At 39.5% G+C, this 14380-nt stretch overlaps 1 protein-coding gene across 1 annotated transcript; it reads left to right on the top strand.

Moving 5' to 3' along the window:
• The first annotated feature begins 2475 nt into the window (after nt 1–2475).
• LOC140612143 (small ribosomal subunit protein eS6-like) lies at nt 2476–11772 on the top strand. The gene is made up of 2 exons (XM_072789266.1): nt 2476–3805; nt 10383–11772. The coding sequence occupies exon 1, from the start codon at nt 2836–2838 to the stop codon at nt 3313–3315; it is 480 nt and encodes a 159-aa protein (XP_072645367.1). The 5' UTR covers nt 2476–2835; the 3' UTR covers nt 3316–3805; nt 10383–11772.
• The last annotated feature ends 2608 nt before the right edge of the window (nt 11773–14380 follow it).

Below are 14380 nucleotides of genomic sequence, written 5' to 3'. Positions count from 1 at the left end.
CTAGTAGTGCAATTATTGGGTCATAGGGTAGTTCTATTTTTCATTTTTTAAGGAAACTCCATCCTGTTTTCCAGAGTGGCTGCACCAGTTTGCATTCCCACCATCAGTGTAAGAGGGTTACCCTTTCTTTACATCCTTGCCAACACCTATTGTTTCCTCTGTTGTTCATTTTAGCCATTCTAATGGGTGTGAGGTTGTATCTTATCATAGTTTTGATTTGTATTTCCCCGATGATGAGTGATGTTGATCATCTTTTCATGTGTTTGTTAGCCATCTGTATATCTTCTTTAGAAAAAATGTCTATTCAGGGGCATCTGAGTGGCTCAGTTGGTTAAGCATCTGCCTTTGGCTCAGGTCATGATCCTAGAGTCCTGGGATCAAGTCCCACATTGGGCTCCCTGCTCAGCAGGGAGTCTGCTTCTCCCTCTGTCCCTCACGCCGCTCATTCTCTCTCTCTCTCTTTTGTAAATAAATAAATCCTTAAAAAAAGAGAAATGTCTATTCATGCCTTCTGCCCATTTATTAACAGATTAATTGTTCTGGGTGTTGAGTTTCATCAAGACAGTATAGTCCTGGCACAAAAACAGACAAATAGATCAATGGAACAGAATAGAACACCCAGAAATGGACCCACAACTATATGGCCAACTGATTTTCAACAAAGCAGGAAAGAATATCCATGGAAAAAGACAGTCTCTTCAACAAATGGTGTTGGGAAAACTGAATAGCAACATGCAGAGGAGTGAAACTAGATCACTTTCTTCTACCATACACAAGCGTATAATCAAAATGGATGAGAAGCCTAAATGTGAGACAGGAAACTATCAAAATCCTAGAGGAGAACACAGGCAGTGACCTCTTTGACATCAGTCATAGCAACTTCTTATTAGACATTTCTCCAGAGGCTACAGAAACAAAAGTAATGAACTATCGGGATTTCACTAAGATAAACAGCTTCTGCATAGTAAAGGAAACAATCAACAAAACTAAAACAACCCACTGAATGGGAGAAGATATTTGCAAATGACATATCTGATAAAGGCTTAGTAGCCAAAATATATAAAGAACTTAATAACTCAAAACCCAGTGAACTTCCTGAACCAAGTTAAATTAAATGTCTTCAGTATGGCACATGCTAAGTTGGTAAAAATCTGATTTGTTTTCTAACGTTATCTATCTCATTAGTCTGAGAGCAGTAGAATTTAAGATTGGCAGGTGCCTTATAGTTTTGTGACAATTGTCCTACACCTAGTATTTAACAGAGCTCATGAGAGAATGCAGGATTCCTATTTTTGACTAAAACACAGGCAAACACTAAAAAGCCTGGCAAGACCAAGATGGAGCATAACAGGCACAACTCTCACTTACTCTTGGTGGAAGTATAAATTGGCACACCATTTTGAACAATTTGGCATTATCATGTAAATTGAATGTGTACATATTTTATGACTCGCCAAGTTTACCTTTAGGTATATAATAAGAAAACCTTGCGCTTCAACACTAAGAGTCATAATCTAAAATGTTCACAGCAACATTATTTATAATAGAGAAAAAAGGAAATAACTCAAATGTTCTTCAACAGGATCAAATGGATAATAAATACATTGTAATATATTCATGCAATGTGGTACTCTTCAGCATAGAAACTGGATAAACTAGAACTACAGTCTGGAAAATCCTCAAAAACAAAATGTTGATTGAAAAACGCAAATCCCAGAGGAATACACAAAGTTTGATAGTTGATCTTATGTATTAACTTTTTGCAAAGAATTCAGGCATTCCAAAATCTGGTCCAGTTCTCCTTGCTCTATGCCACATGTAGCAGTATATCCTGCCTATAATTTTGTTTGACACCAATATCCCCAAGTCTTGCTTATTAAGAAGTTAGATTTCTCAAACTTTGTAATTTTACAAAAGAATTTAACTCCAATTCTGGCAGGTGGCCACCACAAGAAAATATATGTCTACATTGGATTAGCCCCTTAAAAACAAGGAGACCCACTTTCACCCTTGTTTCTGAACAGGTTAGAATGGGAGGCAAGAATCACTGAATGACTTTAAGGGCATTTACTTTGTTTCTTCAGTGATCAGTTGGGCTAACTATATGCCAGGCATATTAATTGTTAGGAGTTAACTAACAAAGAGTCAATCCAATGTCAAGCTGCAGTTATTGAGAAGAATGCCCCATAGCAGCTCCACACTTTTATAGGTGATTCTTAACCTGGGATCCCCGGGATCTGTGGATGGTGAACAGAATGGCTTCTGGTAGAAATATCTTCAATCATTTGCAAAAAAAATTAAGTTTTGCAAATGTTTATTTTGGGGAGGATGAGGGTATGGTTTATCTGATGCTCAGATGTAATACTGATCACATTAGGATTCTGATATGATTTGTGATTAGAAAAAAAGCTTGACTTTTGGATTAAAATAGAAAGAGACTGAACTTTCATCTCAGCCATTTATTACCTGTATGAATTTTTTTTGAAATTGATGACTCTGTGGGGCTTTGATTTCTTCTCCATAAAATAGATTTTATTTTAGTAAAATAAAAGCAATTACTATATCGCTAGATATAGATATAGATAGATATAGATATAGTGATATATATAGCTATATAGTATACATATATATGTATTATGTATCATGATATATATGTAATTTCTATTAGATGCACTGTGATCTTATTTAGTAAGGTGAAAATTAACAAAATGATAGCCTAAGAAACCTAAAGGCCTATTGTAACTTAAAGCCAATATTTCCATTGCTCACTATATCCTTCAAGAATGAGATATTGCTCTTTTTCATGGCACCTCTGAGGCGGTAGCCTGCTTCAGGATGAAGCTGAACATCTCTTTCCCAGCCACTGGCTACCAGAAACCCATTGAAATGGATGATGAGCTCAAACTTCATAACTTTTATGAGAAACGTTTGGCCACAGAAGCTGCTGCTGATGCTCTGGGCGAGGAACGGAAGGGTTACGTGGTCCGAACCAGTGGTGGCAATTACAAACAAGGCTTCCCCATGAAGCCGGTTGTCTTGACCCATGGCTGTGCCCACCTGCTGCTAAGTAAGGGGCATTCCTGCTATCAACCAAGGAAGACTGGAGAGAGGAAGCACAAATCTGTTGGGGGTTGCATTGTGGATGCCAATCACCGTGTTCTCAATTTGGTTATTGTGGATAAAAAAGGGGAGAAAGATATTCCTGGACCCACTGATATCTCTGTGCCTCATCGCCTGGGGCCCAAAGGAATCAGCAGAATCCGCAAATTTTTTAATCTGTCAAAAGAAGAAGATGTCCACCAGTTATGTTGTTAGAAAGCCCCTAAACAGAGGTAAGAATCCTACAACCCAAAGCACCCAGGATTCAGCGTCTTGTTACAACACGTGTCCTCCAGCACAAACGTCGGGTGTATTGCTTTGAAGAAACATTGCACTGAGAAAAATAAGGAAGAGGCTGCAAAATATGCTGAACTTTTGGCCAAGAGAATGAAGGAAGCCAAAGAAAAACACCAGGAACATATTGTCAAGAGACGGAGGCTGTCCTTTCTGAGAGCTTCTATCTCTAAGTCTAGTCCAGTCAAAATGAGATTTTCTAAGAGAGACAAATAAGATCAGACCCACACATACACACACACAAAAGAATGAGATACTATTTTTCACTCATTAAATTGACAAAAACATTGGAAACAGCCAGTACGAACAACGGTGAAGGGGAGTATGGATTGCTACAAATTTCTCAGAATGCAGGAATGCTGCATCCACATCCGAAAACAAAACCACTGTATGCAAGGGGATGTAGAAAAGGGTATGTATGGGGGGGAGGGGCAAGATGGCGGAAGAGTAGGGTCTCCAAATCACCTGTCTCCACCAAACTACCTAGAAAACCTTCCAATTATCCTGAAAATCTATGAATTCGGCCTGAGATTTAAAGAGAGACCAGCTGGAATGCAACAGTGAGAAGAGTTCGGGCTTCTATCAAGGTAGGAAGACGGGGAAAAAGAAAGAAAGAAACAAAAGGCCTCCTAGGGGGAGGGGCCCACCAGGAGCCGGGCTGAGGCCGGGGCGAGTGTCCCCAGGACAGGAGAGCCCCGTCCCGGAGGAGCAGGAGCTGCACCGACCTTCCCGGGCGGAAAGGGGCTCGCGGGGAGGTGGAGCAGGACCCAGGAGGGCGGGGATGCCCTCGGGCTCCCGGGGACAGTAACAGCAACTGCGCACCCAGGAGAGTGCGCCGAGCTCCCTAAGGGCTGCAGCGCGCACGGCGGGACCCGGCGGGACCCGGAGCAGCTGAAGGGGCTCGGGCGGCGGCTCCGCGGAGGGGGCTGCGCGGCCCCGGGAGCAGCTCGGAGGGGCTCGGGCAGAGGAAGAGGCTCCGTGCGGAGGGGGCTGCGCGGTTCCAGGAGCAGCTCGGAGGGGCTCGGGCGGCGGCTCCGCGGAGGGGGCTGCGCGGCCCGGGAGCAGCTCGGAGGGGCTCGGGCAGAGGAAGAGGCTCCGTGCGGAGGGGCCTGCGCGGTTCCAGGAGCAGCTCGGAGGGGCTCGGGCGGCGGCTCCGCGGAGGGGGCTGCGCGGCCCCGGGAGCAGCTCGGTGGGGCTCGGGCAGAGGAAGAGGCTCCGTGCGGAGGGGGCTGCGCGGTTCCAGGAGCAGCTCGGAGGGGCTCGGGCGGCGGCTCCGCGGAGGGGGCTGCGCGGCCCGGGAGCGCGAATCCACCAGCGCAGGCTCCGGAGCACAGGGCGCCGGGACACAGCCCAGGATCCCGCCTCCCCCGGGACAGGCAGAGGCCGGGAGGGCCCAGGACAGCAAGGACGCTCCTGCCCCAGCTGAGCAGATCAGCGGCCCCACCCCGGAGCCTCCAGGCCCTGCAGACGGAGTTCCTGCCGGAGCTGAATCCAGGGCTCCAGAGCTGCCCCGCCACTGGGGCTGTTCCTCCTGCGGCCTCACGGGGTAAACACCCCCCACTGAGCCCTGCACCAGGCAGGGGCACAGCAGCTCCCCCAACTGCTAACACCTGAAAATCAGCACAACAGGCCCCTCCCCCAGAACACCAGCTAGACTGACAACTTCCAGGAGAAGCCAAGGGACTTAAAGAACACAGAATCAGAAGATACTCCCCCGTGGTTCTTTTTTTGTTTGTTTGTTTTTGTTTTTGTTTTTGTTTTGTTTTGCTTTTTGATTTGTTTCCTTCCCCCACCCCCTTTTTTTCTCCTTTCTTTTTCTTTCTCTTTTTCTTCTTTTTTTTTTTTTCGTTTTTTTTCTTTTTCTTCCCTTTTTTTTCTCTTTCTCTTTTCTTTCCTTCTTTCTCTCCTCTCTTTTTCTCTTTTTCCCAATACAACTTGCTTTTGGCCACTCTGTACTGAGCAAAATGACTAGAAGGAAAACCTCACCTCAAAAGAAAGAATCAGAAACAGTCCTCTCTCCCACAGAGTTACAAAATCTGGATTACAATTCAATGTCAGAAAGCCAATTCAGAAGCACTATTATACAGCTACTGGTGGCTCTAGAAAAAAGTATAAAGGACTCAAGAGACTTCATGACTGCAGAATTTAGAGCTAATCAGGCAGAAATTAAAAATCAATTGAATGAGATGCAATCCAAACTAGAAGTCCTAACGACGAGGGTTAACGAGGTGGAAGAACGAGTGAGTGACCTAGAAGACAAGTTGATAGCAAAGAGGGAAACTGAGGAAAAAAGAGACAAACAATTAAAAGACCATGAAGATAGATTAAGGGAAATAAACGACAGCCTGAGGAAGAAAAACCTACGCTTAATTGGGGTTCCCGAGGGCGCCGAAAGGGACAGAGGGCCAGAATATGTATTTGAACAAATTCTAGCTGAAAACTTTCCTAATCTGGGAAGGGAAACAGGCATTCAGATCCAGGAAATAGAGAGATCCCCCCCTAAAATCAATAAAAACCGTTCAACACCTCGACATTTAATTGTGAAGCTTGCAAATTCCAAAGATAAAGAGAAGATCCTTAAAGCAGCAAGAGACAAGAAATCCCTGACTTTTATGGGGAGGAGTATTAGGGTAACAGCAGACCTCTCCACAGAGACCTGGCAGGCCAGAAAGGGCTGGCAGGATATATTCAGGGTCCTAAATGAGAAGAACATGCAACCAAGAATACTTTATCCAGCAAGGCTCTCATTCAAAATGGAAGGAGAGATAAAGAGCTTCCAAGACAGGCAGCAACTGAAAGAATATGTGACCTCCAAACCAGCTCTGCAAGAAATTTTAAGGGGGCCTCTTAAAATTCCCCTTTAAGAAGAAGTTCAGTGGAACAGTCCACAAAAACAAAGACTGAATAGATATCATGATGACACTAAACTCATATCTCTCAATAGTAACTCTGAATGTGAACGGGCTTAATGACCCCATCAAAAGGCGCAGGGTTTCAGACTGGATAAAAAAGCAGGACCCATCTATTTGCTGTCTACAAGAGACTCATTTTAGACAGAAGGACACCTACAGCCTGAAAATAAAAGGTTGGAGAACCATTTACCATTCGAATGGTCCTCAAAAGAAAGCAGGGGTAGCCATCCTTATATCAGATAAACTAAAATTTACCCCGAAGACTGTAGTGAGAGATGAAGAGGGACACTATATCATACTTAAAGGATCTATTCAACAAGAGGACTTAACAATCCTCAATATATATGCTCCGAATGTGGGAGCTGCCAAATATATAAATCAATTATTAACCAAAGTGAAGAAATACTTAGATAATAATACACTTATACTTGGTGACTTCAATCTAGCTCTTTCTATACTCGATAGGTCTTCTAAGCAAAACATCTCCAAAGAAACGAGAGCTTTAAATGATACACTGGACCAGATGGATTTCACAGATATCTACAGAACTTTACATCCAAACTCAACTGAATACACATTCTTCTCAAGCGCACATGGAACTTTCTCCAGAATAGACCACATATTGGGTCACAAATCGGGTCTGAACCGATACCAAAAGATTGGGATTGTCCCCTGCATATTCTCGGACCATAATGCCTTGGAATTAGAACTCAATCACAACAAGAAGTTTGGAAGGACCTCAAACACATGGAGGTTAAGGACCATCCTGCTAAAAGATAAAAGGGTCAACCAGGAAATGAAGGAAGAATTAAAAAGATTCATGGAAACTAATGAGAATGAAGATACAACCGTTCAAAATCTTTGGGATGCAGCAAAAGCAGTCCTAAGGGGGAAATACATCGCAATACAAGCATCCATTCAAAAACTGGAAAGAACTCAAATACAAAAGCTAACCTTACACATAAAGGAGCTAGAGAAAAAACAGCAAATAGATCCTACACCCAAGAGAAGAAGGGAGTTAATAAAGATTCGAGCAGAACTCAACGAAATCGAGACCAGAAGAACTGTGGAACAGATCAACAGAACCAGGAGTTGGTTCTTTGAAAGAATTAATAAGATAGATAAACCATTAGCCAGCCTTATTAAAAAGAAGAGAGAGAAGACTCAAATTAATAAAATCATGAATGAGAAAGGAGAGATCACTACCAACACCAAGGAAATACAAACGATTTTAAAAACATATTATGAACAGCTATATGTCAATAAATTAGGCAATCTAGAAGAAATGGACGCATTCCTGGAAAGCCACAAACTACCAAAACTGGAACAGGAAGAAATAGAAAACCTGAACAGGCCAATAACCAGGGAGGAAATTGAAGCAGTCATCAAAAACCTCCCAAGACACAAGAGTCCAGGGCCAGATGGCTTCCCAGGGGAATTTTATCAAACGTTTAAAGAAGAAATCATACCTATTCTCCTAAAGCTGTTTGGAAAGATAGAAAGAGATGGAGTACTTCCAAATTCGTTCTATGAAGCCAGCATCACCTTAATTCCAAAGCCAGACAAAGACCCCGCCAAAAAGGAGAATTACAGACCAATATCCCTGATGAACATGGATGCAAAAATTCTCAACAAGATACTGGCCAATAGGATCCAACAGTACATTAAGAAAATTATTCACCATGACCAAGTAGGATTTATCCCTGGGACACAAGGCTGGTTCAACACCCGTAAAACAATCAATGTGATTCATCATATCAGCAAGAGAAAAACCAAGAACCATATGATCCTCTCATTGGATGCAGAGAAAGCATTTGACAAAATACAGCATCCATTCCTGATCAAAACTCTTCAGAGTGTAGGGATAGAGGGAACATTCCTCGACATCTTAAAAGCCATCTATGAAAAGCCCACAGCAAATATCATTCTCAATGGGGAAGCACTGGGAGCCTTTCCCCTAAGATCAGGAACAAGACAGGGATGTCCACTCTCACCACTGCTATTCAACATAGTACTGGAAGTCCTAGCCTCAGCAATCAGACAACAAAAAGACATTAAAGGCATTCAAATTGGCAAAGAAGAAGTCAAACTCTCCCTCTTCGCCGATGACATGATACTCTACATAGAAAACCCAAAAGTCTCCACCCCAAGATTGCTAGAACTCATACAGCAATTCGGTAGCGTGGCAGGATACAAAATCAATGCCCAGAAGTCAGTGGCATTTCTATACACTAACAATGAGACTGAAGAAAGAGAAATTAAGGAGTCAATCCCATTTACAATTGCACCCAAAAGCATAAGATACCTAGGAATAAACCTCACCAAAGATGTAAAGGATCTATACCCTCAAAACTATAGAACACTTCTGAAAGAAATTGAGGAAGACACAAAGAGATGGAAAAATATTCCATGCTCATGGATTGGCAGAATTAATATTGTGAAAATGTCAATGTTACCCAGGGCAATATACACGTTTAATGCAATCCCTATCAAAATACCATGGACTTTCTTCAGAGAGTTAGAACAAATTATTTTAAGATTTGTGTGGAATCAGAAAAGACCCCGAATAGCCAGGGGAATTTTAAAAAAGAAAACCATATCTGGGGGCATCAGAATGCCAGATTTCAGGTTGTACTACAAAGCTGTGGTCATCAAGACAGTGTGGTACTGGCACAAAAACAGACACATAGATCAGTGGAACAGAATAGAGAATCCAGAAGTGGACCCTGAACTTTATGGGCAACTAATATTCGATAAAGGAGGAAAGACTATCCATTGGAAGAAAGACAGTCTCTTCAATAAATGGTGCTGGGAAAATTGGACATCCACATGCAGAAGAATGAAACTAGACCACTCTCTTTCACCAGACACAAAGATAAACTCAAAATGGATGAAAGATCTAAATGTGAGACAAGATTCCATCAAAATCCTAGAGAAGAACACAGGCAACACCCTTTTTGAACTCGGCCATAGTAACTTCTTGCAAGATACATCCACGAAGGCAAAAGAAACAAAAGCAAAAATGAACTATTGGGACTTCATCAAGATAAGAAGCTTTTGCACAGCAAAGGATACAGTCAACAAAACTCAAAGACAACCTACAGAATGGGAGAAGATATTTGCAAATGACATATCAGATAAAGGGCTAGTTTCCAAGATCTATAAAGAACTTATTAAACTCAACACCAAAGAAACAAACAATCCAATCATGAAATGGGCAAAAGACATGAACAGAAATCTCACAGAGGATGACATAGACATGGCCAACATGCACATGAGAAAATGCTCTGCATCACTTGCCATCAGGGAAATACAAATCAAAACTACAATGAGATACTACCTCACACCAGTGAGAATGGGGAAAATTAACAAGACAGGAAACAACAAATGTTGGAGAGGATGCGGAGAAAAGGGAACCCTCCTACACTGTTGGTGGGAATGTGAACTGGTGCAGCCACTCTGGAAAACTGTGTGGAGGTTCCTCAAACAGTTAAAAATATACCTGCCCTACGACCCAGCAATTGCACTGTTGGGGATTTACCCCAAAGATACAAATGCAATGAAACGCCGGGACACCTGCACCCCGATGTTTCTAGCAGCAATGGCCACTATAGCCAAACTGTGGAAGGAGCCTCGGTGTCCAACGAAAGATGAATGGATAAAGAAGATGTGGTTTATGTATACAATGGAATATTACTCAGCTATTAGAAATGACAAATACCCACCATTTGCTTCAACGTGGATGGAACTGGAGGGTATTATGCTGAGTGAAGTAAGTCAGTCGGAGAAGGACAAACATTATATGTTCTCATTCATTTGGGGAATATAAATAATAGTGAAAGGGAAAATAAGGGAAGGGAGAAGAAATGGGTGGGAAATATCAGAAAGGGAGACAGAACGTAAAGACTGCTAACTCTGGGAAACGAACTAGGGGTGGTAGAAGGGGAGGAGGGCGGGGGGTGGGAGTGAATGGGTGACGGGCACTGGGTGTTATTCTGTATGTTAGTAAATTGAACACCAATAAAAAAAAAATAAGAAATTTGGAAGGCAAAAAAAAAAAAAAAAAAAAACGAAAAGGGTATGTATGAAGTTATTTTTGTGGTGGCAAAAAATGAAAGTAACTTGAATGTACATTAGTAGTAGACGGTACGTATCCGTATTATGTAATATTCCACAACTATTCATGAGTATAGTGACACTATACTACTTACTGGACCATGATATTGTTTAACAATAAACGCAAACTGCAGACTTCTGTAATCTGTTTAGCTAGATCTCATGATTCTTTCAAACACACAAACACACAGAAAAAAAACAAACCTGTTTGCATATGATTGAACAAACACAGAACTGTCTGTAAATTGACACAATTAATGTTAGGTAGTAGCTCAAATAACAAGGAGAGTTGAGAGTATTAAATTCTCATTTATATGTTTTTATTGTTTAGCTTAAAAAATAATAATATATGATTACTATGGAATCAAACAAATCTGGTTGACAAAATGAACTCAGAGATTCCCAAGGTCCTTTACCTGTAGTTATTAACTGTATAGTCACTAATTATATATACAAACTTTGATTATAATCCTTCTCTTTATAATTGACCCCAAATCTTTAGGCGGTATTAAGACTCTTTCAAGTTGGTCTTTGCTTCCCCTTCTGAGCCTGGAGGTAAATCTTTCATTTTTAAATCTCTCCAAAGCCTCCTTTTCTCCCATATCTCTATTTCTTAACTTGCACAAGAAAAAACGAAGAAGAATGTGTTTGTATATCTGCCTACCATTCTTCTGGTTACTTTTTTTATCTTTGTTTTTCTTGATACTCCTCAAGAAAATGTGCATATACTTTTAAAAATAAAACAAAATATAGACATAATAACAAAGTTTCAATGCCAAAATGCTACTTAAAATTTTTTGTTTGCTCTTATTTATTTTCAACGGGTTATAATAAACTTTCATCTCTTTTATTGCTGTTTAATAGTTTGAGCTGGGTGTCATTTTATTTTGGCAAAGTAACTATAATTATCCTCGAAGGAACTAGGTCTTTTGCAATAAACAAGATTAGTTTAAATGTTATTAAAAGCCATATTACACGATTACACATGCAAAAATAATACCACTGGTCAATTCTATGACAACTTGTTTGAATTACTTTCAAAGAGTAAAAATGGATTCATATTGATTCATTCACACTTTCTCACTAATTTTAACTCCGGATTTGAAGTCAGCATTTGGCAAAATAAGATCCATTTCTAATAATCACTTATTTTTATGGCTCTTTGTCTGTGAATTCTATGACTTAGACAAATAATTCAGGTATGAGGATGTTTGCTCTAATTTTATGCATCGTACCTGAAGAAGAATACCCCATTGTCATGGTATCTGTAATTACTGGCCAATGTCCCTCTTCTTAGTCTCCTTGCCCATACGCGGTACAGATCTCACGCGTGATTCCATCTCTATGACCTATTCCTAGAACCAGTTGTGGTTACTTATTTAAAGCTACAGTGATTTCATGCTTAATCTATGTGCCCCTTGAGATCTGGAATTTAGCCACAGTGAGCTTGTTACAGAGGCCAACTATACACTGCTGTGGTTTGAGTCCAGAACAGAGGTTTTTCTCGCAAGGACACCAACTGTATAGGCAATTCTCCAAGCACTGACCAGCACTCCTACAGTGAATTCCAGGTCAATCTGACCTTTCGCTCTTTGCAATTAATATTTCAAATCTCCCTACATTTCTCAAGTTGCGAATCTGCTCATCTTTCTCCTCAAGAAGCTACCTCATTTCTAATTCTTCTAGAGAAAATAGAAGCCATCAGATGGAAAATCCTTCTACTACCCACCTACAACCCTACATTTGCACGTGTTCTCTCTCTTCTCTTCCCTTTATTAATCTAAGGCTAATCCTTTCAGTGAGTCTAATTCCCCTCTCCTCAGAAATTTCACACTATTGCTTATCCCTTCAAACCAATCGTCTTCCATTTTTCCCTATGAATCAGTTTTATTAGAAAGTTATATTTCCCAAGTATCTTCCATCTCATGGTAAAAAAGAAAACACACACATACACAAAGTAAAACAAAACCACATGTTTAATCATACTTCCACTTCCCACTTGTCTAACAGCCAGACATTTATCATAATCATCAGAAAAGTGCCAAAAACATCAATAAACAGTTCAGTAACTCACCACAAAGTGAACACTCATGAACTCACTACCCAGGTGAAAAACTAAATAAACACTGCCAACTCTCACAAAATCCTCTCCTAATCATTACTCCCTTACTAAGGATGAGCACTATTCTGACTTTAGGACACTATGGTTTAGATGTACCTCTGTTTATAAGGTGATCATATTAGTTATTTTATTATTGTTATTTCTCAACATTATATTTAAAATTCAGCCATGGTGATGCCATGATTCATTGATTTTCATTACTTATAAAAGTTTGATGAGTTGATCTACTGTCACTACAATTTTGCCTTTCTAGGATTTTACATAAATAGAACCATAGAGTATGCAATCTTTTTTGTCTGTCATATTTCACCTAGAATAATGCTTTTGAAATTCATCCATGAACGATGAATCCATGTGTTGGTAGTTTATTCCTTTTTATTGCTAAGTTGTAGTTCATTGTAGGAATGTACTCTAATTTGCTCATCCACTGACCAATTGTTGGACATTATTCACTGTAATTTTTATTTGTATTTTCCTTATTACTGATGGAGTTGTTTATCAGCCATATATCTATCTCCTAAGTGCATTATCTAAGATTCTTGCCCATGGTTCTGTTCTTTTGAGGAGATCAGTACTTGGTTATTATTTGGATTACAAGTACTTCCTCTCACTGTGTATCTTGCCACTATATTTATTAATTATACCTTTTGATGAACATAAACGGTCTTTTTTATTTAGCCAAATATATTATTTCCCATTTAATTGGTATGTTTTGTGTCCTCTTCAAAATTCCTTCCCTATCCCAAGAACATTAAATGATTTCCTTTATTATTCAATATAAACTGTATTAGTGCTTCATATTGAGATCTATAATGAACCTGGAATTAACTTTTGAGTATAGTGTGAGATAGCGTTTGACTTTCTTTTTTCCTTGTTTGTTTAGAATTTTGGTAAAAATATCTACTTAAACTAATATCATTTTTCAAAAAGTCCCTTCTTCCCCATTAGCCTATATGTCACTTTTATCATAAGTGTCTATATATGCATTGTTCCCTTTCTAGACTCTCCATTGAATCTTTTAATCCATAAACATAACACATCTTCCCATCGTTTGATTCTTAAATTTATCTTTACACACACCCAAATGTGTATAGGTGATATTTCACATTTTTAGTTAGACTTATTACTAGATAGTTAATATTTTTGGTTATTATAAAGGTATTTTTAAAGTTTGTTTGTTTATTTATTTAAGTCATCTCGACACTCAACATGGGGCTTAAACTCCAACCCTGAGATCAAGAGTTGCATGCTCTTCAATTTTTCTTTTCTTGAAATTCTTGCTGGTACATGGAAACAATTCATTTTTGCATATTGACTTTTACATATCAATATTGCCAGTCACTTATTAAAGATTCATGTATATATTTTTATTTTCTAATTTAGATCAGATGCAAATAATGGTATTTAATCTCTCTTTTAAAATACTATACATTTATTTTTTTTTATTACTTAACTCAACTGGCTAGGAGTGCCAATATTTTGTCAAATAGAAGTCATATGCCTAATCTGAAGGAAAGTTCTCAACATTCGCCATTAAACATAATATTTGCTTTAAGTATTTTGTAAATATTGTTTGTCAGATTAGTGAACTTTCTTTTTGCTTTCAGTATTCTTGCTATGGTAAGAATTATTATTTTTTAATAATAAATGGATGTTGAATTTTATCAAATGCATTTGGGGGTATCTATTGAATATATTATTTCTATCCTTTATTCTGTTTTAATTTGGTGGATTACATTGATTGATTCTTAATGTTAAACCACTCTTGCATTATTAGAATAAATCTAAATTTGTTGTGATATACTAGAATTTTTGTATGCTGCAGGATTTGGTTGAT

Source organism: Canis lupus, chromosome 20 (assembly GCF_048164855.1).
Source record: "Canis lupus baileyi chromosome 20, mCanLup2.hap1, whole genome shotgun sequence".
NCBI lineage: Eukaryota > Metazoa > Chordata > Mammalia > Carnivora > Canidae > Canis > Canis lupus.
This window is presented reverse-complemented; position numbering and strand designations above follow the sequence as displayed.